General features: G+C 34.1%; 1 protein-coding gene across 2 annotated transcripts in view; it reads left to right on the top strand.

Annotated features, from left to right (window-relative positions):
- The window catches only part of LOC106877637 (uncharacterized), a 30,830-nt gene that overhangs the window by 3,074 nt on the left and 5,652 nt on the right, over positions 1-22,104 (top strand). Inside the window, exons 2-5 of one of the 2 annotated variants that reach the window (XR_008263640.1) lie at positions 2,991-3,155; positions 15,733-15,813; positions 20,116-20,177; positions 21,241-21,297. Coding sequence is in view for 1 of the 2 variants with exons in the window: in XM_014926584.2 (XP_014782070.2) it covers positions 15,725-15,813; positions 20,116-20,177; positions 21,241-21,297 (208 nt within the window). In the remaining variant the exon portion in view is untranslated. Of the gene's footprint in view, positions 1-2,990; positions 3,156-15,709; positions 15,814-20,115; positions 20,178-21,240; positions 21,298-22,104 lie in introns of those variants that run through there. The other variant, XM_014926584.2, reaches the window with a different exon arrangement.

The raw sequence follows: 22,104 nt of genomic DNA, 5'->3' as shown, positions 1-22,104 counted from the left end.
ATATATATATATATACATATATACGATGGGTTTCATTGAGTTTCTGTCTACCAAATCCACTCAAGGCTTTGGTTGGCCCGAGGCTATAGTAGAAGACACTTGCCCAAGGTGCCACGCAGTGGGACTGAACCCGGAACCATGTGGTTGGTAAGCAAGCTACTTACCACACAGCCACTCCTGCGCCTAATTAACTATGTGTTAATTCTTCTTGTAAAAGGTATCTGTGGTTGGCATTAGGAAGGGCATCTAGCCATAGAAAACCATGCCAAATCAGACTGAAGTCTGGTGCAGCCTTCCAATTTGTCAGCCCAGTCAAACCGTCCACCCCATGCCAGCGTAGAAAACGGACGTTAAATGATGATGATGATAATGATGATGATGATATATAAAGGTGGCCATCTGGCAGAATTGTTAGCACACGAGGCAAAATGCTTAGCACTATTTTGTCTGTCGCTATGTTCTGAGTTCAAATTCTGCCGAGGTTGAATTTGCCTTTTATCCTTTCGTGGTATATAAATTAAGTACCAGTGAAACACTGGGGTCGATGTAATCTGCTATTCCCTTCCCTCAAAATTTCAGGCCTTGTGCTTGCAGCAGAAAGGATTATTATTATTATTATTATTATTATTATTATATATTTTTAGCTATATCAGCTGTAGAGTTTATATCATTACTCTTCTTAGAATAAAGCATGGACTTTTTCAATAAATTAAACTAACTGAGAGATGACAGACTGGCAGAATCCCTAAAGGAGAGAGCAATATATTTGGTAGCATTTCGTTACGGATTTTTAACATTCTAAGTTCAAATCTTGCTGAAGTCAGCTTTGCTTTTAGTCCTTCTGGGTGGAGAAATCATCTGAAACAGAGGTTGATTAAATCATCTACAATCTGTCTTACACCTGGTCTTGTACCTATTCTTTTATTCATTCAATCATTTGACTGCAGTCATGCTGGGGCACCACCTTTAGTCACGCTAATCGACCCCAGGTCTTATTCTGTGTAAGCTTAGTACTTATTCTATTGGTCTCTTTTGCTGAACCACTAAGTTATGGGGATGTAAACTCACCAACACCTGTTGTTAAGTGACAGTGGGGGGACAAGCACACAAACACACACACACACACACACACATATATGACGGGCTTTCGTCTGCCAAATCCACACACAAGGCTTTGGTCGGCCCAAGGCTATAGTAGTAGACATTTGCCCAAGGTGCCACACTGTGGGACTGAACCTGGAACCATGAGGTTGGGAAGCAAGCTTCTTACCACATAGCCACAACCTGCACCTTACATTTTATATTAAATCTGTTATTTTATTATATTTGTAACACAGTAAGAAACAGTAAAAAAAAAAAAATCAAGGTACTAAATTACATTCATTACAAAAAATTGTCAGAATGCAATATTTAAGTAGTTACAAGGTAAACTGAAATTAAAGGGTCTTTCTCTCTTTCTTTTACTCTCTCTTTGTCACACTCCTTACTCTCTATATTTGTATTTCTCTTTCTCTGTATGAAACAGAAATTAAAAGAAGAGAAAGGGAGAGAGGGTCTGATAAACAGAGAGACATTGAGGGAGAGAATACCATTTTACTGAGTCGAGAAACTATTTTTGTGGTGTTGAATAAAATTGCTCTAGTAAATAATTACATTGAACTGACAACAAAAATGCTAAGAAATTGACTGTGAGTTTCATGTAGTGACTGTTACTACTTATTTAAGGTTTTTATTTTCTATGCTGTTTAATCACTCATCAGCTTTATTGAAGGAGACTTATGAATGAATGTATTCAAGCAGTGACCACCCACAATTGCTTTATTTTTCCAGTACTGGATTACATTATTTAATGAGCCCTTCTTTATTAAAAGCACTAAGATGTGATTCTAAAGAGATTTAGCAATTATTTCTAGCAAGGAGTGTAACTGAATAGAAGCTCTCTCATTGACTGATCTTCCTCTATGGTTAAGTGATTAGTGTTAGGAAGGATACCAATCTGTAAGACTATAATTCAAAGTTTCCATGGATATGTCTAATGCATAAGTTTCGTAGAGTAGTGCCCATGAGCCTTTTAGGGGGCTTCTAGGGCTTGCTGTAAGGATGGGGAAAAAGTTATTCTCAGACAAATGATGAAGTCTGAATGCTTTGGTATATAGGTTTATTCTGAATGCTTTGGTATATAGGTTTATTCTCGCTAGATTCTCAGATGCTTTCACTAATTCTCAGAATGCCATGCCTCGCAAAAGTGAGGTTAATTATTTTTATACAATTTCACAAATTAAACAATATACTAAAAAATATATCACATATGAATATAGCAGTCTTAATTAAAAAGTTCTTCATTAATGTAGTTCTTCTTTCATTTAAAATTACATGTCAAACATGGTTTGTAAGCCACCAGGTTAAATTACATGGAATGTCTTGAAATACCTCACTGCAGAACACTAAAACTGTCATTTTGAAACTAAAATATTAAACTTCTATTAGGGATCCTTCTGCTGCCACTGTTTCCACTGCCACTACTGTTGCTGCTGTTAATACTGCTGCTACTATCGCTGCCACCACCACCACCACCACTACTACTACTACTACTACTATTACTACTTGGTGAATTAATTGAATTGTGTCTCTTTACATTCAAGATCAACTCCTACCCAATTCAACTTTTACCTTTCAGCCTAAGGATCAACAAAGTAAAGTACTAGTCTTGCATACAGGTTTGATATATTATCCAGCTTTCTCTAAATGGTGTGCCCTTGTGTCTAAGCTATAAATCAATAGAGATGATTCAGAATACAGTTAAAAGCTTTGTTGTGTACACTTTGGCATTTTAAGGTCCTAATTTTAAGTCCTATGAGGATTATTTTTACTTTTGATACTCCATTAAGATTGATATGATTGTGAGCAAAAGACCAAAGTAAAATGAAACAATGAGGATATTTTCAGTTGATGAAGGTGGGAGTATTTAATTATTATTTTTTCTGTTTTAGTTCAAGGAAGAAAAGTAGTGCTCATGACTTTCTTCAGGGCCTCCAAAACTAGTGGAAGGAAGGGAGGAAGCTGTCCTCAGACTGGAGTCGCCTGAGCCTGAATGCTTGCAACAGAGTGGACCCTCTGTTAAAGCACTTAAGAGACAAGTAGTAGTGTTAAATCAGGTAAGGGTTTAAGTTTACCACCCAAGATTTGATGGATGTAAAATGTCAGTTTGAATTTCCTTCTCCGATGAAGACTGTGTGTATATATGTGTGTATGTATGTGTAAATGTATGTGTATGTATGTGTATATATGTGTGAATATATATGTGTGCATTAAAAGAAGTGTGAAACAAGGAAGAGTGACAAATACCCATTTTATTTATGTTCCAACAATCTTTTATTCTTACTGAGAAACATTTATTTTTCTATTAATAAAAACTATCAGGGTCTCTGGGTCTCTTTCTCCATAATGTGGTAATGGATATAAGAAAGTCAATGGACAGCATTCTGCATGCCTTTCTTCTTCCAGAAATGTATCTACTAGAGAATCATCTTACTCATTATACAAGGGAAAGTGATAAATAACTTGAGTATTTTCTTTGCAATTGAGGCAAAATTAATACCATGAACATCTTTCATCTAGTGGCTAGTACTTTCAAATCATGATTATTGATATTCTAAGAAATAGATTTCTTTTCTTTTCTTTCTTTCTTTTGCTTTTTCTTTCCGGCCAGCTTTAATTTCTTCACTACTAACTGCCTTTGATTACCAATTTTATTGAATATTTTCTTTTATTACCTTCATCAATATGATTTTTCTGATATTAAAGTAAATATGATCAAAGTAATTTAGACAGGAATAAGAGGAGCAAATGAAAAGCTGTTTCTGCACCTCTGTGTTAACCCTTGTCTCAATGGCTGACATGTTTCAAAAGAAAGTTTATTCCTACCACATGTGATTTATTGCTATAACGATAAGAGAGGAAAATGAGATTTAATGAAATTCTTCTTCTTAATAATCATATCTAGAGAAAGAGAACTGGTAGGGGAGGATAGACACGGATATCTTAACTATTTGGTTCTATGACTGTGACCCAAAGTCTTTGATTACTCACAAGGAATTTATTGATATTTTGCTGCTTTGAAGTATTATGATGTATTATTGCAGCCAGAAATGAACTATAATTTTAAAATATTTACATTCAATACTTATAATTTGATAAATATAAATAGGTTATTGATAATATATTTGAAAATCATCTTTAATTAAAATTGTTTACACTCTTTTGTTAACTGAAATGTATCATTGTTAAAATAGCATCATCAATAAAAATATGTTTCCGTTAATACTTATAAGAGGTGGATGTCATGCTGTGTTAGGTAAATTGTTTCATGTCCAAAGTACATCAATCATTGTCTTGAATAGAATTAATATTTCAAACAGTGTAAAGATTGAAACCTTAAAGTTATCGTAAGCAATTCTCAACAGAATTTCTAAGCAGAATTTACATTGCTGTATCAAAGCTTTATAAAAATGCCATTAACCCTTTCAATATTGACTTGCCTGAGATTTCCTCTTGTTCCTCTATGTTACAAAATTTCATATTTTAAAGTATTCATATTGAAATTAAAACCTTCCATCATGATTTTATAGAAGAACCCTTTGTTAAGTGATGTTCTAAATATCAGCTCAATAACTGTTTCTAACATAGCATGATACCGGAAATTTGAGAAGAGGTGTTAGTTGATGATTACATTGACCCCAGTATTCGATTGTTACATTGCCTATCATCCTTTTGGATGAAAAGCAAAGTTGAGCTTGGTAAGATTCGAACTCACTAAGTCCCATGAAATTTTTGTTATTTTCAAAACTAACTGAAACATATTTGCAGTGTATTTTATCAAAAATATCATGAAAGATTAAATGGCTCTGGTTACACAATAATATCTATTAACAGATTTTTCCCTGTAAAGAAAACAAAGTAAGTTAAAACTCATTTGTGTTTATGGTATTATAACTATTTAATTTGTTTATATTACTTTGATATGTTCACTTTAAATAAATTCATTCATATTTGGAAACAAAGCAATTAATTAATACTTAAGAAGTGCAAAGAAATATTAGAACACCAAGTTCAATACTGCTGGGGATAGCATTATGTTTGAGTGCAAAAAGAAAACCACTTTATCATTCAGTTGATCAAACTATCAGAGATTCCCTTATATATTACTGCTCACAATGTACCTCCATTCTTCTTTGAATATCCTCTTCTATTCCATTTGGACCTGGGTTTCTTGACTCTGTCATTTTCCCATTATGTTGGAGGTCTTCTGAATAGGCTCTTTTGATCTCATAGACACCACTCAACAACTGCACAGGTCCACCTGTTGTCTGTGAGTCCAGTAAAACTTGCGCTTCTGATATTCCATGATCAAATTGTTCAAACCACTCCATTCATTTTGGATATGCTCCTGCAATATTCCCAGTATGGATCTTTCCATGTCTTTCTGTGTCATAAGTCAGTTGCTAGTCTTCCTTTTCATTAGTAGCCTATGTCACATGTCTCACTTGCATATAAAATCGCAGACAGAATGGTGTTGAAAAGATTGACAAGAAGGGTCATGAGAAACTGAGTTTTGAGCACATCTTTAATTGAGACAGACACTTCCCATCCTTTCCTTGTATTGTGTAAGACCTCAGCTTTCACATCTCTGTGTACATTACTGTAGTTTTCGTTTTTTGAGGAGTTCAATCAACTGATCTGCCAAAATCAGGGATTTCAAAGTCACTGTGGAATCAATCCATCTTTATGGCTCAAACTCATGGACCTGACATCAACACTGACAAGGAAGTTAAATAGCAACTTCATCTTTTTCTTGTGCATCACTCTTAATATCTCTTTGCAGTTGCACACAATTAACAAGATCTTATAGGGGTGTCTTCCAAAGATTTCAATTGTCATAAAAAAGTATTGTCTAGCTCTTGCTGGACATGTAATGAGACACAGTGAAATTGCTGTGAGAGTTCTGTTATGGTCCTCTGATGTCACTCATAGATGTGGTCATCCAACCCTAACCCTCATGAAAATTATTGAGGAAGCTGTTGGATTACCCAGCAGTGTCCTGATGAATGGGATGCAAGATTGCAAAACATGGAAGAACCTCATAGTGTCACCAATTGGTGTTGGATGATTCAAAAAATAAAAATTGTTGTCTACCCACATCGACATTTTCCTTCACCTTCTCACATTCATTGCTTCCCACTGCATATTCTATCTTGTTCTACTCTTGTGGATCACATGTGCTTTATTTTTGTTCAGTTTATTTCGAGGGCTACTGCTAAACTCAGTCAGCATGATCTGGAGTAGATGAGTTTACTGCTGTATTACTGATTTTTAGCTGCAAAAGTGGGGTCAAAAGTGGGGTTCATATATATATTCAAGATTACATTGTACTTGAGTAAATAGTTATCAAAAGACTAGATTGTTTGATGACAGACAAACAAGTACAACTCTAAAGACCATTTACGGCCTTTGCTAATTAGTTCAATCTATTCTATGATCACAGTTGGTTCTTTGGTACCACAGTTGATAAAATGACCGTCCACAGATCACAAGTTTTAAGTATTAAGTTGTATCTTTGGTGCATTCACCTACTTCAGTCCAGCAACAGGAAAATTAGATAATCAAATGGCTGCCATTACAATGAACAGTTACAACAAGAAACATTATTTAATGTTTAGAATTTCTGTTGCATGACGGTGGTTAGTATATGATTAAACAGACATATTAGCTTTGATGAATAATACTTCAAGGTGAAGATATTAGAATAATATAAAGAAATCCAATAGTGATTCAGTAGTAGATCTTCATTTAATAGATGACAGAATAGATGTTCACTGCTGTAAGAAGTGGCAGTTATGTACAAGTAGTAAGTACTTAGTCTGTTTGATATGTTGAGTTCAATTCCCAGAATGGGCCTTGACAAGCTGATATTCTCCAGATACATTTTATGAAGATGAAAACATCAGTGGAACTGCACAACACACTTACATAGTGGTCTGTACAGGGGCTCATTAGAATAATGCTTATGTAAAAGTACTTCGATTGACTTGAATAGTGGTTAAGTTATAGAACTTGGTTTTGTTAGAGTGATGGTTACAGAGTAGTACTTGTTATCATTTAACAATAGTCTCCTATGCAGAAGATACTACTCTTCAGTACATCTAAGCGTTCTGCATATAGACATCCTTCAATGCAATCTAAAAACCTCATGCCCAATCTGTACAGTTTCCACGAACAGTTATGATAAAGGCTGCTTATTTATAAAAACAGTAATGTCCCTTACAATTTATTCTGCTGTAACACATGCTATCATTACTGACATTTTATATTTCTAAATGGATGAAAGTATGATATTTGGTATTCATTTCATCATTAAATATTTTACTAATTTAAAAGTTATCATTGAGTGGCAAGCTGGCAGAATCAATAGCATGCTTAATGGCATTTCTTACATACTTGATAAAGTATATTATGGTACTTTAATGTACTGAATAAAGAACTTGGAATAAAGAACTTGGAGCTGTGTTTTGTGTTCTTGAATAAGACACTTTATTTCACATTGCTCCAGTTCACTCAGCTGTTGAAATGAGTTACAATGTCACTGGTACGAAGCTATATCAGCCTTTTCCTTTCCTTTGGATAACATCAATGGCATGGAGAGAGGAGGCTGGTATGCATGGGTGACTGCTTGTTTTTCACAAACAATCTTGCCCAGACTTGTACCTTGGAGGGGAACTTTCTAGGTGCAATTCCATGGTCATTCATGACCGATGGGGATCTTTACCCCATGAATGTGATTTTTTAACTATAAAAGTTGAAGAAAATGGTCATATTTTTTATTAGAGACATTATATAAAAATGTAGGTTTTACTCTTCTACAACTTTGAATTGAATATCAACTTTGAATATCTCTTGGAAATTATAAAAAGAAATTGAAGTGATTTACCATGAACCTGGATCTGTTTAAAAATTCTAATCTTAGTCAAATAAAAATGGCTGAGGGACAGGCTAAACATTTTGAAACTTTCACTCTAAAACTGAATGCAACAAAATCTTGCTGATACAGTGTGGAAGATAAAGAATTTACAGAATCAGAAATTTTAAGTCTTTTAATGTAGAACTTATTAATTCATCATAGTGGGTACAAGTTTCAGTTGTTACTGGCAATTTCTGTAATGAAAAGCTTGTAAGAGGTTGTTTTTTTAAAACTATACTATGATCCTGAACTATCAATATCTCAAAATAATAAAGAATTAAAACTCATATTTGGAAGCCCTCGTGTACTTTGTCAAATGGATCCATTTCCACTTTTCAAAAATTAATCTGCTAGAACCAATTTCTTTCTTTCTGAGGATGCTATAAAAGTGTACCAATTCTATCAAAAATGATATCAAATTGGTAGCACAAGGGTGGCTGCTATCAATAACGATTTGAATTTTACTACTTTATTCCTGTGAATACCCATTCATTTAATAATTTAACCATGCAGTAGAGAATCATGAATGTGCACAACTTTGTAGATTAACAAGAATTTGTCAAAACTGGTTAAGTATTTAAATTTGCAAATTTTAATTTAATAAGTTGTAACTATAAGCTGACTGAGTGCATAATATCACTTTTATAATTAATAGCCAATGTGACCTCAAAAGCTGAAATGTATAATATTCTTTTCTACTCTAGGCACAAGGCCTGAAATTTTAGGGGAAGGGGCCAGTCAATTAGATTGATCCAGTATGCAACTGGTACCTAATTTATCGACCCTGAGAGGATGAAAGGCAAAGTCAACCTTGGCAGAATTTGAACGCAGAATGTAAAGACAGATGAAATGTGTGCTAACATTTGAAATGTATAATATTGTTTGTAATTGTCAACTGTCAAAATAAATCAAAATAAAAAAAATGGATTAAATATCATAACATACTTGATAAAGTACATTATGGTACTTTAATGTACTGAATAAAGAACTTGGATCATAAAGAATGTAAGGTATATGCAGAGGCACTGCAGATGAAACTGTTGTTGCAGCATTACTGTAAGATGGCAAATCTATGACACTCCTCCCAAGGTCCCTGTGTAATTGCAAAGAAGAAAACTGCTTATTCGGTTGACAAAACTGAAGCTTATGTGGTTAGATACAAGAAGCTGTGAAAAAAAATGAAAACATTTCCTCACGAAAAATTTTAATTCAGTGCAAAACAAAACATTTGTTTCATTCATTCTTGACAATAAAACATTGATTGCCTAGCTTGTACTTGTAATGCCTCTTTGACATGTACATAGTTAGAATTATACATAATCACTAAGTACACTCTGGTTTAAGAAAAATACTTCATTTTATAATAAAACATGCACTCATGCTTTTTTAGTGAAGAAGTACGTCATGTTTGTACCAAGTGACATGTATGAAATGAAATGAAACATAACTTTTATTATTCAAAAGTTCACATTCTTATGTAAAAAATGTGTCCATTTCAGTGTTTGTCAATAAACTTCGAAGGATCTCTTCTTTGTTCTAATAATTTGAATATATACTTACAACTGATGAATTTTCCCCTTTTCTATTCTCATTTGTATAATTCTATGTTGCAAATGCTTATACAATTATTACAAACTTAAATAATCTCTTGTCTATTTTTGTTATGCCATTATTTATGCTATTCATTCAGAATGAACTGGGGCTCTTTTTCATGTCTACCAATCTGTAATAGTTCCTTAATAGTCACGGTCTTTCTACAGACCACAGGATCCTATATAATTCTTTAGGGAACTCAAAATGTAAAAGATATAAGAGGATTATATAGAACCATATTTAACTATACTTTGAATATATAAAAATTAAATATTTCACATTGGCAGATTATGTTACCAGATCGTAATTTTTACCTTTAATACCTCGTTTACTTGTTTCATCATTACTGTCCCTTTGATAATTACTGCCTCTATGCTGCTACTGCTTCTTCTTCTTCTTCTTCTTCTTCTTCTTCTTCTTCTTCTTCTTCTTCTTCTTCTTCTTCTTCTTCTTCTTCTTCTTCTTGTACATTGAAATGAATTATGTACGATGAAATGACCATCTAAGTTGTCTTGAACCTTTGCCTGTAATTGTACATCATTCATCTAATTACATTTCTACCCTGTTAATGCTAACCTGCCTTTAATTTAATTTGATTTAATCCAATCTAATTTAACCTATTATAATCATAATTTCGTCTCTCAGTTAGCAGACCCAGTAGTAGTTTAGACATTTTCTTATGATGTGCATTCTGCCTCACCCTTTCCTACCCCATCACCTACTCTGGAAATCTCTCTCTCTCTCTCTCTCTCTCTCTCTCTCTCTCTCTCTCTCTCTCTCTCTCTCTCCCTCTCCCTTGTACCAGAAACTCTCTCAACCTCTTTTGGAAACTGATCCTCCTTCCTCAGTAGTCTTTCCTCCACATTACTGTAATATACACACTGCAGTTTGTATTCTTTGCACCAAAATGTGATTGAAAAGTTTCTATCAACTAATTAATTAATTAATTAACTATTTTTATTTTCATTTATCTATCTTTGTATTAACAATGCTTGCATAGCACTTGACTATTTCTACTAACCTTATTTGCCCATCTTTGTATTAACTATGTTTGTATAGCACTCACTTCAGCTACATGCAACTGTGAAACACAAATGAACAATGATAGATTAAATGCGAGGACAACTATTATGAGATGTCTGTTGACAAACGTTTTTTGAAACCTTCCTTTCAGAAGTGGAATGCTGTCCCCCTTCCCCTTGCTCCCTCCCTCCTCCCCTTCATATCCTTAGAGATGGCACTGTAAGCACAATGAAAGGTAGGTCTGGTGAGATTGTTGAGATTCTTGAATGGAGGAGTGATAGGATAGGTGGTGTGGGCATACTCCTAGCTGAGAAATGGGTGGATAAAGTGACTGAAGTAATAAGAGTGTACTCTAAATTACTTAAACTTAGACTAGTTTTACAAAATAGTATAGTGACAATTATCTCTGCCTATGCCCTTCAAATGAGTTTGCAAAATAAACAAAAGGATTGTTTTATGATATTATTTTGCAGATTACATTAAAAACAAATGACAGTGACCTTCTCTTCATGGCTGGTGACTTCAATGGACACGTTTGGGCAGCAACTGGGTGTTTAGTGCAGTGTGCATGGAGGCCTTGTAATTGGTTTCTATAATGAGGAGGGAACAAGGTTTCTGAAGTTCTGTGATGCAGATAACATAACGATGTACAACACCAACTTCAAGAAGCCTGCCAGTCATCTGATAACTTATCAATCTGGTGACCAAGCTAGCCAGATTGATTACATTCTCACCAGAAATTGAGATATATGTTTGATCAAAAATGTAAAGACTTTCCCCGGTGGAGAATGTATTCCTCAGCATAGGCTAGTCATTAGTAACTTCAGACTACAGGCTATAAGGATTTCAATAAGAAGGCCAGTCTGGAAAAGAAAGATCTGGGAGCTTAAGGATCCTTTGAATACATAGAGATTTAGGGACATCGTAACTGAAGCATGTAATGAGAAAGAAGAAGAGTTACAGACATATAACATAGAAGATAACTGGAACTTCCTGCAAGACAACTTAATGAGAGTCATAGACCAAATCAGCAGTGCAGGAGGATGCTCTGAGAATGCAGCTGCTAGAATAAGAACTGGCTGGGTGAAGTTCAGAGAACTGCTATCTTTGTTGGTAACAAAGGGCCTCTTCCTATGAGTAAAAGGCAGATTGTGTGAACAGCCAAGCTACCTGACAGTGAAATATGGGCTGTGACTGTAGAGGACATGCAATGGCTTGAAAGAAATGAAGCTAGTATGCTCTGCAGGATGGGCAATGACAATGTACATGTACAACAATGTGTGAGTGCCTTATGAGAAAAATTGGGTGTAAGAGGCATCAGATGAATGTGCACAAGCGAAGAATGATATGGACATGTGATGCATATGGACGAGGACAGCTGCTTAAAGAAGTGCCAGTCTCTAACTGGAGCGAACCTGTGGAAGAGGTAGATCCAGGAAAAGTAGGCCAAAGTTGTGAAATGATATCTTTGGAAATGTGATCACAGAGGCGATGACAAGTGAGTGACACTTTTGGTGATTAGCTGCACTTGAGAAGAAACATCAGGCTAAGTGAAATCATAGTCATGACCAGTGCCATTGATACATAAAAGGTACCTGTGCTTGTGACACGTTAAAGGTGCCAGGTTCACTCTGTGAAGTGGTTGGCTTTAGGAAGGGCATCCAGCCATAGAAACCAGACCAAAACAGACTGGAGCCTGGTGCAGCTATCTGGTTTACCAGTTTCAGTCAAACCATTTAATCCATGTCAGCATGGAAAACGGTTGCTAAATGATGGTGATGATGTTGATGATGATGATGATGATGCTGATGATGATGATGATGTACGTTCTGTAAGAGATCAAACACTTAGTGAACAGACATCAAAATCAAGCCACATTCACCAAGTCGTAAATGAAGTAATGAATGATGTAGTCATAGAAGATCATGAAATAGATTGAAACTACTTTAATCCTGTTCGTACTCAAACATATGAAAATAGAATACTGAAAATCTTGCAGAAGCCTGAATGCATGCAACTTCAAAGATTAACTAGAATTTGTAAAAACTAGTTGAGGGTTTTAATTTGTAATTTCTTGTTTTTAATAAATTATGACAATAATTTTTTGATTGTGTGCATAGTATCACTTTTAGAATTAATAACCAATGTGATCTCAAAAATTGAAATATTGTATGTGAAATATAACATGTCTTGAATAGCACAACAATGCAATGTGGACTATAATAACTCTTATAATTTAATTATTCATAGGACTGGCTTGTGCGGGTGGCACATAAAAGACACCATTTCGAGCGTGGCCGTTTTCGTGCGGGTGACACGTAAAAGCACCCACTACACTCTCTGAGTGGTTGGCGTTAGGAAGGGCATCCAGCTGTAGAAACTCTGCCAAATCAGACTGGAGCCTGGTGTTGCCATCCGGTTTCACCAGTCCTCAGTCAAATCGTCCAACCCATGCTAGCATGGAAAGCGGACGTTAAACGATGATGATGATGATGATGATAGTATGATATATTTCGGAATGGAATATAAAAATTCCTTCTTCAGATATTGATGGAAATTGATCGAGTCACTGCTATAATATTGTTATTGACTCAGTAAAAATAAACAAACGTGTTAAATATCTGAATGTTTATGATATATGATGACGAAGAATGCATGATGTATAAAGTCATATTTATAAGTAGTTAGTGCCAAATTATTAAATAGATAATGAAAGATTTCACAGTTCTATATTTAAGAGATGAGGAATTATGTACATTATTTACATTACATTTGATGGATATTTGTCCTCATCTTTTTTGTTGCTAACATCAACGTTTTGGCTGATTTACCCTCCAGCCTTCATAAGGTGTCTTGGGGGAATTGATGATATAGGACAAAAAGCATAGTTACTATATTTATTACAGTAGGAATCCCTTTAGAGCTTCTTGTTCTGAAGAACTAGAAAGCACAGGCAAGAAGATCAGAAATAGAAGTAATGGAAACCAGCTGAGATAGCAATAAGAACAACAAGACTCAGTTTCCAGAGCACCATCAATCAATGCTTTAGAAAGAACAAGAGAAATTGCTTTATGCCCAGCCTTGGAAACATGTGAGAAAACATTTTGTTCCTTAACAATAACAATCCATAGCACTTCTCCTTTGTCATGAGATGAAGAATAAATAATGGTTGTTGAGGAAAGTGAACAAACAGTGAAATAAAGTACAAAAGGAGGAGGCAAACAAAAAAAACATTCACACAAAAAAAATATAAGAAAACTAATATGGATGAGGAGAAGCAGCTTCCTAAAAGCAACAATGATGCTTCTTTCAAAAAAATTATGAAAACAATGAAGTGCAGGGTGAAGAACTGAACTTCACTGTTCATCAAAAACCAGGAAACTTAAAGATAAACTCACACATCTGTGGTGTAATTGATATTCTTATTGACTAAAAATAATACAGGTGCAGCTAGGTTTGGTATATAGGCAACATGCAAACGATTGATAACTAATAAAAACAAAATAAAACACAATACTAAACTTTTAACATATTACTTGAAGATGTTGGTGTTTCTCAATGCCAACCAACTCAAAGATTTTTGACCAGAGCTTTTGGGTGTACAAGACAATATGATCAATGACAGGCAGAGATATGGGATTTTCTAGCCCAACCCTGCTAGTAATTTTTGATATTTATTTCCTTTAATAACATCATGTTTCAACTATTGTTTGATCAGAGACACCCATCATGACTACCCGTATACCCATGAAGCCCAGTATACTTATCATGACTACCCATCTGATAAGGGTACACCAGGCACATGCATCACATATGCGCATGACATGGTGATCTCATATCAGGATAAATAGCACATTACCTTGCAAGTAAGGCCCAGTTAGAATTTTCTTCAGGTCGTGTAGTCCATCTCACTCAAAAGATCCCTGAATAAGGGTTATTTAAGGATATTGAATGAAACACCCATGTTTCCAGAGGAGCATTATTCAAGCCCCAAAGAATTCTTCTCAACACATAGCTATGATGCTCCCCCACTACTTCTGCTCATGATTGGAGATGCACATATCATCAGCCACCAAGAGACATGCTCAACTGGTTAAGGTCAAACAACTGACAAACAAATCTGTGGTATTGAGTGGAATATATACTGCAGCCCATCTTTTACATCAAGACAAAACAATGTACATGATAACACTTCCAAAGAGTTAAGATCAGAAGCCATGAGAACCTGGTGCACCAGGCCAAATATTATCATTATCATTATTATTGGTTGATAAAATATCTAAGGGGTCGTGTAATTGACTAGCTCCTTCCCCACAAAATTGCAAGCCTTGTGCCTATAGCAAGAAGAAGAAGAATCGTCATTGTCACCACCACCACCACCACCACCATCATCGTCATCATTACTGCAAGAAAAGGATACATTTTAGAATGTTTTGTGGGTTAATCTATTCTTAAACAAAAGACTGGATGATAATGGCTTGAATGACTTTGGTGATACCTTTTTCTCAATCAGGTCCACCTCTGGTGTAAAACAACAACTGACATCTATTCTATTTGTCACTCATACATGGAAGATACATCAACTAATGAAGTATTTGAACTCAAAACAAATTAAATTATATACTGTAAGAAAAACATCACCACCACCACCACTTTTGCAACAACTTTGTAATTAATCTAAAATACTTGTTTGTGAGAGTTCCTTCTTTTAGTCATCAATTTTACAATGAAATTGTAATACTTTACGACCAAGTGGGAATTTTCAGCTAGTTATTTTTGCTCCTATCTTTTGTTGAAATAAGCTGTGAGAAAATGGAGTTTACAATCTGAATAAATCCTTGAAACTCTTCACAGGCCTTTTGTTTTTCTCTCATTAGTATTATAACTAAACGAGGTGAGTTTTTTGTTCTAAAATATTGACCTTGCATTTATAATTATTACCATCATGGTTATATATATCATGAAATATTCCCATAATTTGCAAATTAATTATTCATTATATGGGTATCTTCTGTATATGTGTATATATATTGGAATCATACATACACACACGTATGGATGAATTTCTATTGTTTTACTTCTTCTTTTTTCCCAATGCACAGGTGGGAACAGTATAAATACCAAATTTCACTGAGAATCTTCGTAGGTAATACTAAAATTCTGCTACCAACATACGCCATCTGGTAAGTAGTTGATCAATTTAATTGACATTTAAACTGCAATTTCATATCACAAAATTCTCCTTCTGCATTAAATTTGCCATCAAATTTGTCACTGATTTATAATAAATTTTAAAATTTCATAATATTTCTAGTAAGGTTTATCTAATACAATAAGTATGCATCTCTATAAGTCTCTAATAAAACTGATTTTATACATACATACATAGATCACACACAGTCACGGACAGACAGACACACATATATGGATATAAGTATATACAGATATAGAGATATAGAGAGTTAGACAGATAGATAGATAGATATGTGTATTATGCATATATATGTGTGTGTGTGTGTGTGTGTGTGTATATATATATATATATATGTGTGTGTGTGTGTGTGTGTGTGTGTATGCACAAGAATGCACATGTGTGTTTTTGTACCCCACCACTGCTTGAAAACTGTTGTTGGTTTGTTTAGGTCTCCATAACTTAGTAATTTGGTACAAGTGACTGATATAAGATGTACCTAGGCTTATAAAAATGAGTTCTAAGGGCGATTCAATTGGCTAAAAGTCTTCAGGTAAATGCCCCAGCATGGCTGCAGTCTAATGACTGAAATAAATAAAAGATAAAAGAGAAAAGCTACAAGATAGTCATACAAGTGTCACTTATAATGTTATGAGGGAAGCTTCTACACCACCACACAAGCCTTTTGACTTAATGTTTTTCATATGGTTATAAAATATAACTGATACTCTTTGGGTAGAAAGTTTAAAAGAAAAAAACTGCTTTTATCCCAAGAATTTAGGACGATATACAAAAGTATCACTAATTATGTTTTAAATGACACTTACATACAATAAGACTATGAATGGACAATGTTTTCCAACCAGATCAACCGTTGGTATGGATTTTCTAAAGACTTGGACATATTTTTTAAAGTCTACAGCAAACCCTAGACATGTCTTATGGTGCACCATAGCACCACAGCAACCATGTGAAACTGCTAGAAATAGCTGTCAAATCTTTGATGTCACACACCTCCCGATGTCAGGGGAAGAACACATTTGATAATGTTATCGCAGCTACATTATAGAATGGTTACAAATAAAGTCTTGCTCAATAAAAAATTACCTTGGTCTAAACAACAAGAACAACAATAACAAAACAACTGTTACTTACATAAGCTTCAATTATACAATAATTTCATCCTTTGCAGCAATTGATAGTGCTTTATTATGATATGCAATTATAGCTATATGGACTAGACTAGTTAAGAAGATTTAAGTGTTTTTGGCCATAGACAGAACACAGAATTAAGATATAAACTGTAAATCTTAGAGATCATACTCTATCATTCAATTCATTGAAAATTATATGTTGTTGTTGTTGATGCTGCTGCTGCTGATGATGATGATAATATGATGATGATGATGATGATGAACAGACGGGTGGAGGAAAAGATGAAATGGGAATGTATTTCTGTAGGATTTCTTTCAAATATATTATTATTAAGCAAATAAAATCAATAAATACTACTGATCAAAATAACTCTCAGATGACATAAATAAAACTCTTTAATCACAAATCGTCTGTTATCCTATATTTCCATTCTGAACGTATACTTTGCAACACAAACAGATGTTCTTTCATCTCATGTTTATTCGGTAAGGGTCAATTCTAACATATATTTCTATGTTTATTCTCACTCTACTCTGAAACTGATAGGTCTTCTGTAATGTTGTTGTCATTGTTATATTTATTGTTTTTACTTTTATTTAGCCTCAGGTTTATGTAGATTGAAGGGACCTCTGACTGAAGGTATTCCATCTGTGGTCAACCTGTCTTAGTTTTCATTTCAGACTTCATTGTCCACTGTATCCTTGATTATTTAAAACAGGAGAGTTTGATTTCAGGGAGGTTTGTCTGCTATTTCTTGGTGATTCAACAATCACAAAAAATATTACCCCTTTGACTCACATTCTCTTAGGTTGCCTAATGACAATAGATCTTCTCTGTAACATAGATACAAATATAAATTCATGATTTATCAAACCTTAGTACTTGAGTAAATCATCTCTTAAACACAGAGTGATGTATTAGCCTAATTTGTATACTTTCCCTGCTTTCAACCCTTGGAATGTGGCTACGTTGGGGCATCACCTTCAAGGACTTTTAGTCAAGTACATCAGATCCTAGTAAGTTGTCTGACCCTTGGCAGGGCCACCTTCGTGTAAATGAAAAACTTGCCTCAGACCTAAATACTACAAGGTATCATTATTCAGATCTTGTTTATTAAGATTACACACACATATGTATTAATGTGTGTGTGTGTGTGTGTGTGTGTGTGTGCATTTTAATATTATCACTACTTCTGAAGAGTTATCCATATTCTCAAGTGCAATACTAAGTGTGAAATCAACGATAATATTCTGACAAGTTATATGCCATAATAATATACTGCTTGATGATATATAAAAATATAACCCCTCTATTTCTATTTCTTATTTTGAGTGCAGGATCGTCTCTTTATAGCTTTATTGACTGCACTGGGAAATTCAATATACTGGGCCCTATAGTATTTCTTATTGACAGCAAACCACATTATACATAGATCATAATTGTGAGGCCCCTGGGCAACTGCCCAGTTTGCCTATGCCTTAAGACAACTCCTGAGCATGCTTTTTTTTAAAACTTATGGCTGGTGAACTGGTAATAAATATGTATGTATATATATATCTATGGATGTATGATTTTTCTTTGCATTTAATTTAAGTTTTTGAGAGAGTTCAAGCTGGTTGTTAACATGCTAACAAAGTAACTTTTGAGTTAAGAGAGTTTCTGGTGTTTGTAAATATATGGTTGAGTTGGAATGTCTTATGAATCTTCACTGTGACACTGACAGATTGAATTTGAAGAATCCATGCCAGTTTCTCTTGCTCTTTTCCTGTGACACTGAGTATTTCTAAGTTTTTGGCCAAATTTGTTGGTATGTGTATGTGTATGTATGTATGTGACCGCGAGATCACTGCCCTAACCACTGGGCCATTGTGCCTCCACTTTAGGATAGCGGTTTCGATTCCCAGACCGGGCGTTGTGAGTGTTTATTGAGCGAAAACACCTAAAGCTCCATGAAGCTCCGGCAGCGGGGTTGTGGCAAACCCTGCTGTACTCTTCCACCACAACTTTCTCTCACTCTTTCTTCCTGTTTCTGTTGACCCGTATTTCAAAGGGCCAGCCTTGTCACACTGTGTCACGCTGAATATCCCCGAGAACTATGTTAAGGGTACACGTGTCTGTGGAGTGCTCAGCCACTTGCACATTAATTTCACGAGCAGGCTGTTCCGTTGATCGGATCAACTGGAACCCTCGACGTCGTAAGCGACAGAGTGCCAACAACAACATATGTATGTATGTATGTATGTATATATGTGTGTGTGTATGTATGTGTGTGTATGTATGTATGTGTGTGTACATATGTATTTGTGTATGCATGTATGTGTGTATGTATATGTATGTACATTTGTATGCATGCATGTATGTACATATGTACATACATATGTATGTCATAGACTCGTAGACTTCCCTGCCAGAGACAACAGATGAGGCTTCTGAAATTTCTTGCTGAACCTGCACAGATTATTTGTTTACAGAGATCGAATGTATGTTCTCTACATTAGCTCTTTCCCTTCATCAAACCGACATTGCCTAAGGTGCATGATGTGCTATACATTAGATGTTCAAATGATCATAGAGCAATGTGAAATAAATGTTTTGCTCAAGAACTCAACTCATCCTAATCCGAGAACTGAAACCACAAGCTTGCAATTAAGTGTGCAACATTATAACCACACTATTTCAATCTACCAAATTTCCCTCACAAAATTATTTGTCAACTGAAAGTTTAGAAGAAATCATTTATGAAGTACACAGCCATACCAATGTATATCTGGTAAATGGCTAAATCTAATCCAGATGTCTGATTACTAGATTTTTTTCCATTAAAACTTAATACATTTTTTATTAAGTTGTAGTTATTCAGTAAATTGGTTATCTTTTACTTCTAAAACATTATATTTCCCGACGTTATTTTTATGTAAATACTTATACTAAATAAGCTTAAGTAGTTAATACTTTATAACTTTCCAGAATAAATTCTATATATTTTATATTTATTAATAGTCTAACACATTACACACATTTCCCCTTTGCAAAATTATATTTTCTATTATGTCAAAACGATTTGCTTTTCAACATGCATTTCCTTATCAAAATGATTTGGCATATTCACATTAAAAATAAATTATTTTACTTTTGACAGCTTTATTTTCAAAAACATGACAATGGCTTCAACTTCTCTCCTGGTTTGCCTGTTTGTTACAGGTAAGATTTATAAATGAACTCCTAATTACTTCTGCAAATGCACACATAATATATTATCATATATCACATTTGTGTGCTGAGCAGTGCACTTAAAACAACAGATACTTGAAATTCATAAACCTCTTGCTACAAGTATCCTGAATAATTTGATTTATAATTAAGAGAAACAAATGATGGAAAAGTAGTTGATTTGCAGATATATTTTTCAGGATAACCTCCATGGATTCAGCTGCCACGTAACAGAAAAACTAAGCACTACTTCAACAAATACCCTAAGTGTGTTGATAGTCTAAGACTTACCATGCAAAATCCTACAGATAACATAGACAAGAGTCCTTAGTCATTTCTATCCATAAGTTTAACTTTTTGGTAACGAAGAGATTTTATTTGGATGCTGGATTCACGTCAAGTCCTGGAACCTTTTCCAATAGAAAGAGAATGTTATATTTCTTTATTAACATACTTTTATAACGTCCAAATGTGCCAATTTGCATGTATACATCTTAATATTATTTTAAGTTTATAAATGAAAACTGTTATCTATAGTCACCAAAAACTATATATGTTTAGAAAAACGATTTTTGTAATGCGAAGACTATTTTCCTTTCATTTGTGGCTTATAATTGACAAATTACTTTTCAGTTCAAATTTGCGTAATGTCATATAAAAATTGTCAGTATAGAAGGATGAAAAGTTGAATGTAATATGCAATTGACTGCTATCACACAACTCCTAATAAGAGCTAAGATTTGAAATCCATTGTCATGTTGGAACAACATCAGCAATGTATTTAGTTTCAATCTTGAGTAGTTCTATAACAGAAACTGTCTTTAGTTTTCGTAGAAATCGAACAGATTACAACTTTTGAAAAATATCGAATTTTGAATGTAAATATAATGTAAACACTAATAATAGGTGACCACCCAAGTAAAAAGTTAATGAATTAGATAAAGAGATTAATAAAACATTTAATAAATAATGCATTAGTTATGAATTAAGAAGTGAATATATTATCGCAAAAAGTTATAAATGAGATTTACTATCAATTTTGTAACAATTTCAGTGTTCGTTGGATTGCTTGCCACTCCTACAACAGCTAATGCTAACTGGATAGCTGGAGGTAAATATTTTTATATTTTTTCTTCAAAAGTAAATCAATTTAAATTATTAAAAATGTTGTTTACAAAACAAAATCTAATACAAAGTACTTTAAAGTATATTTAGATTGTAACCTGGCATTATCAGTAGTCATAATATTTAGATTAATCATTATGCATTAATGGTTAAACATTATACATCAAACATTAGACATATCTAATTAATCTTCAGACATAATTAATTAATCTTCAAATATAAGTCCTGTTATTATTAATGTCATTTTAAAAAGTAATTAAGCAATTTATTAATGTGAAAAAAAAAAAAGATATTTGCAAGCTCACTAATTTGCAACAAGTAGCTCAACTCAATCTTCATTCATACACACATATATCTGTCTGTATGTATGTGTATGTATTTATGTGTGTGTTAGCTGAGTATATGTTTATACATATGTGTGTATGAGTGCATTAACACATGTCTGGAGTGTCCCAATGAGGGAAATGTACTAAAAATATGTAGTATATTTTCCTTATTTCTTTGAATCAGAAGATTTACTCCTATACTGCTCTGATTTTCATGTCAACCTGTGTGCATTCATTCAGGTGATGAAGAAAAGAATTTTTGCCATCATAGTATGTATATCCAAACAAGAAACCTTAATTAATGATGTGAATTATCTATCTATCTATCTATCTATCTATCTATCTATCTATCTATCTATCTAGCTTGATCGCTCCTTTTTTTTTTTCGATCCCTTTTGATCGAACTCCCCCCGTTTTTCCTTCCTACAATCCCTTTTGATCGACACACACCCTTTTTAAAATTTAAA

The sequence above is a fragment of the Octopus bimaculoides genome, chromosome 1 (assembly GCF_001194135.2).
Source record: "Octopus bimaculoides isolate UCB-OBI-ISO-001 chromosome 1, ASM119413v2, whole genome shotgun sequence".
Classification (NCBI taxonomy): Eukaryota; Metazoa; Mollusca; class Cephalopoda; order Octopoda; family Octopodidae; genus Octopus; species Octopus bimaculoides.
Note: the sequence above shows the minus strand (reverse complement) of the source record. Positions and strands in the feature narration are given on the sequence as shown.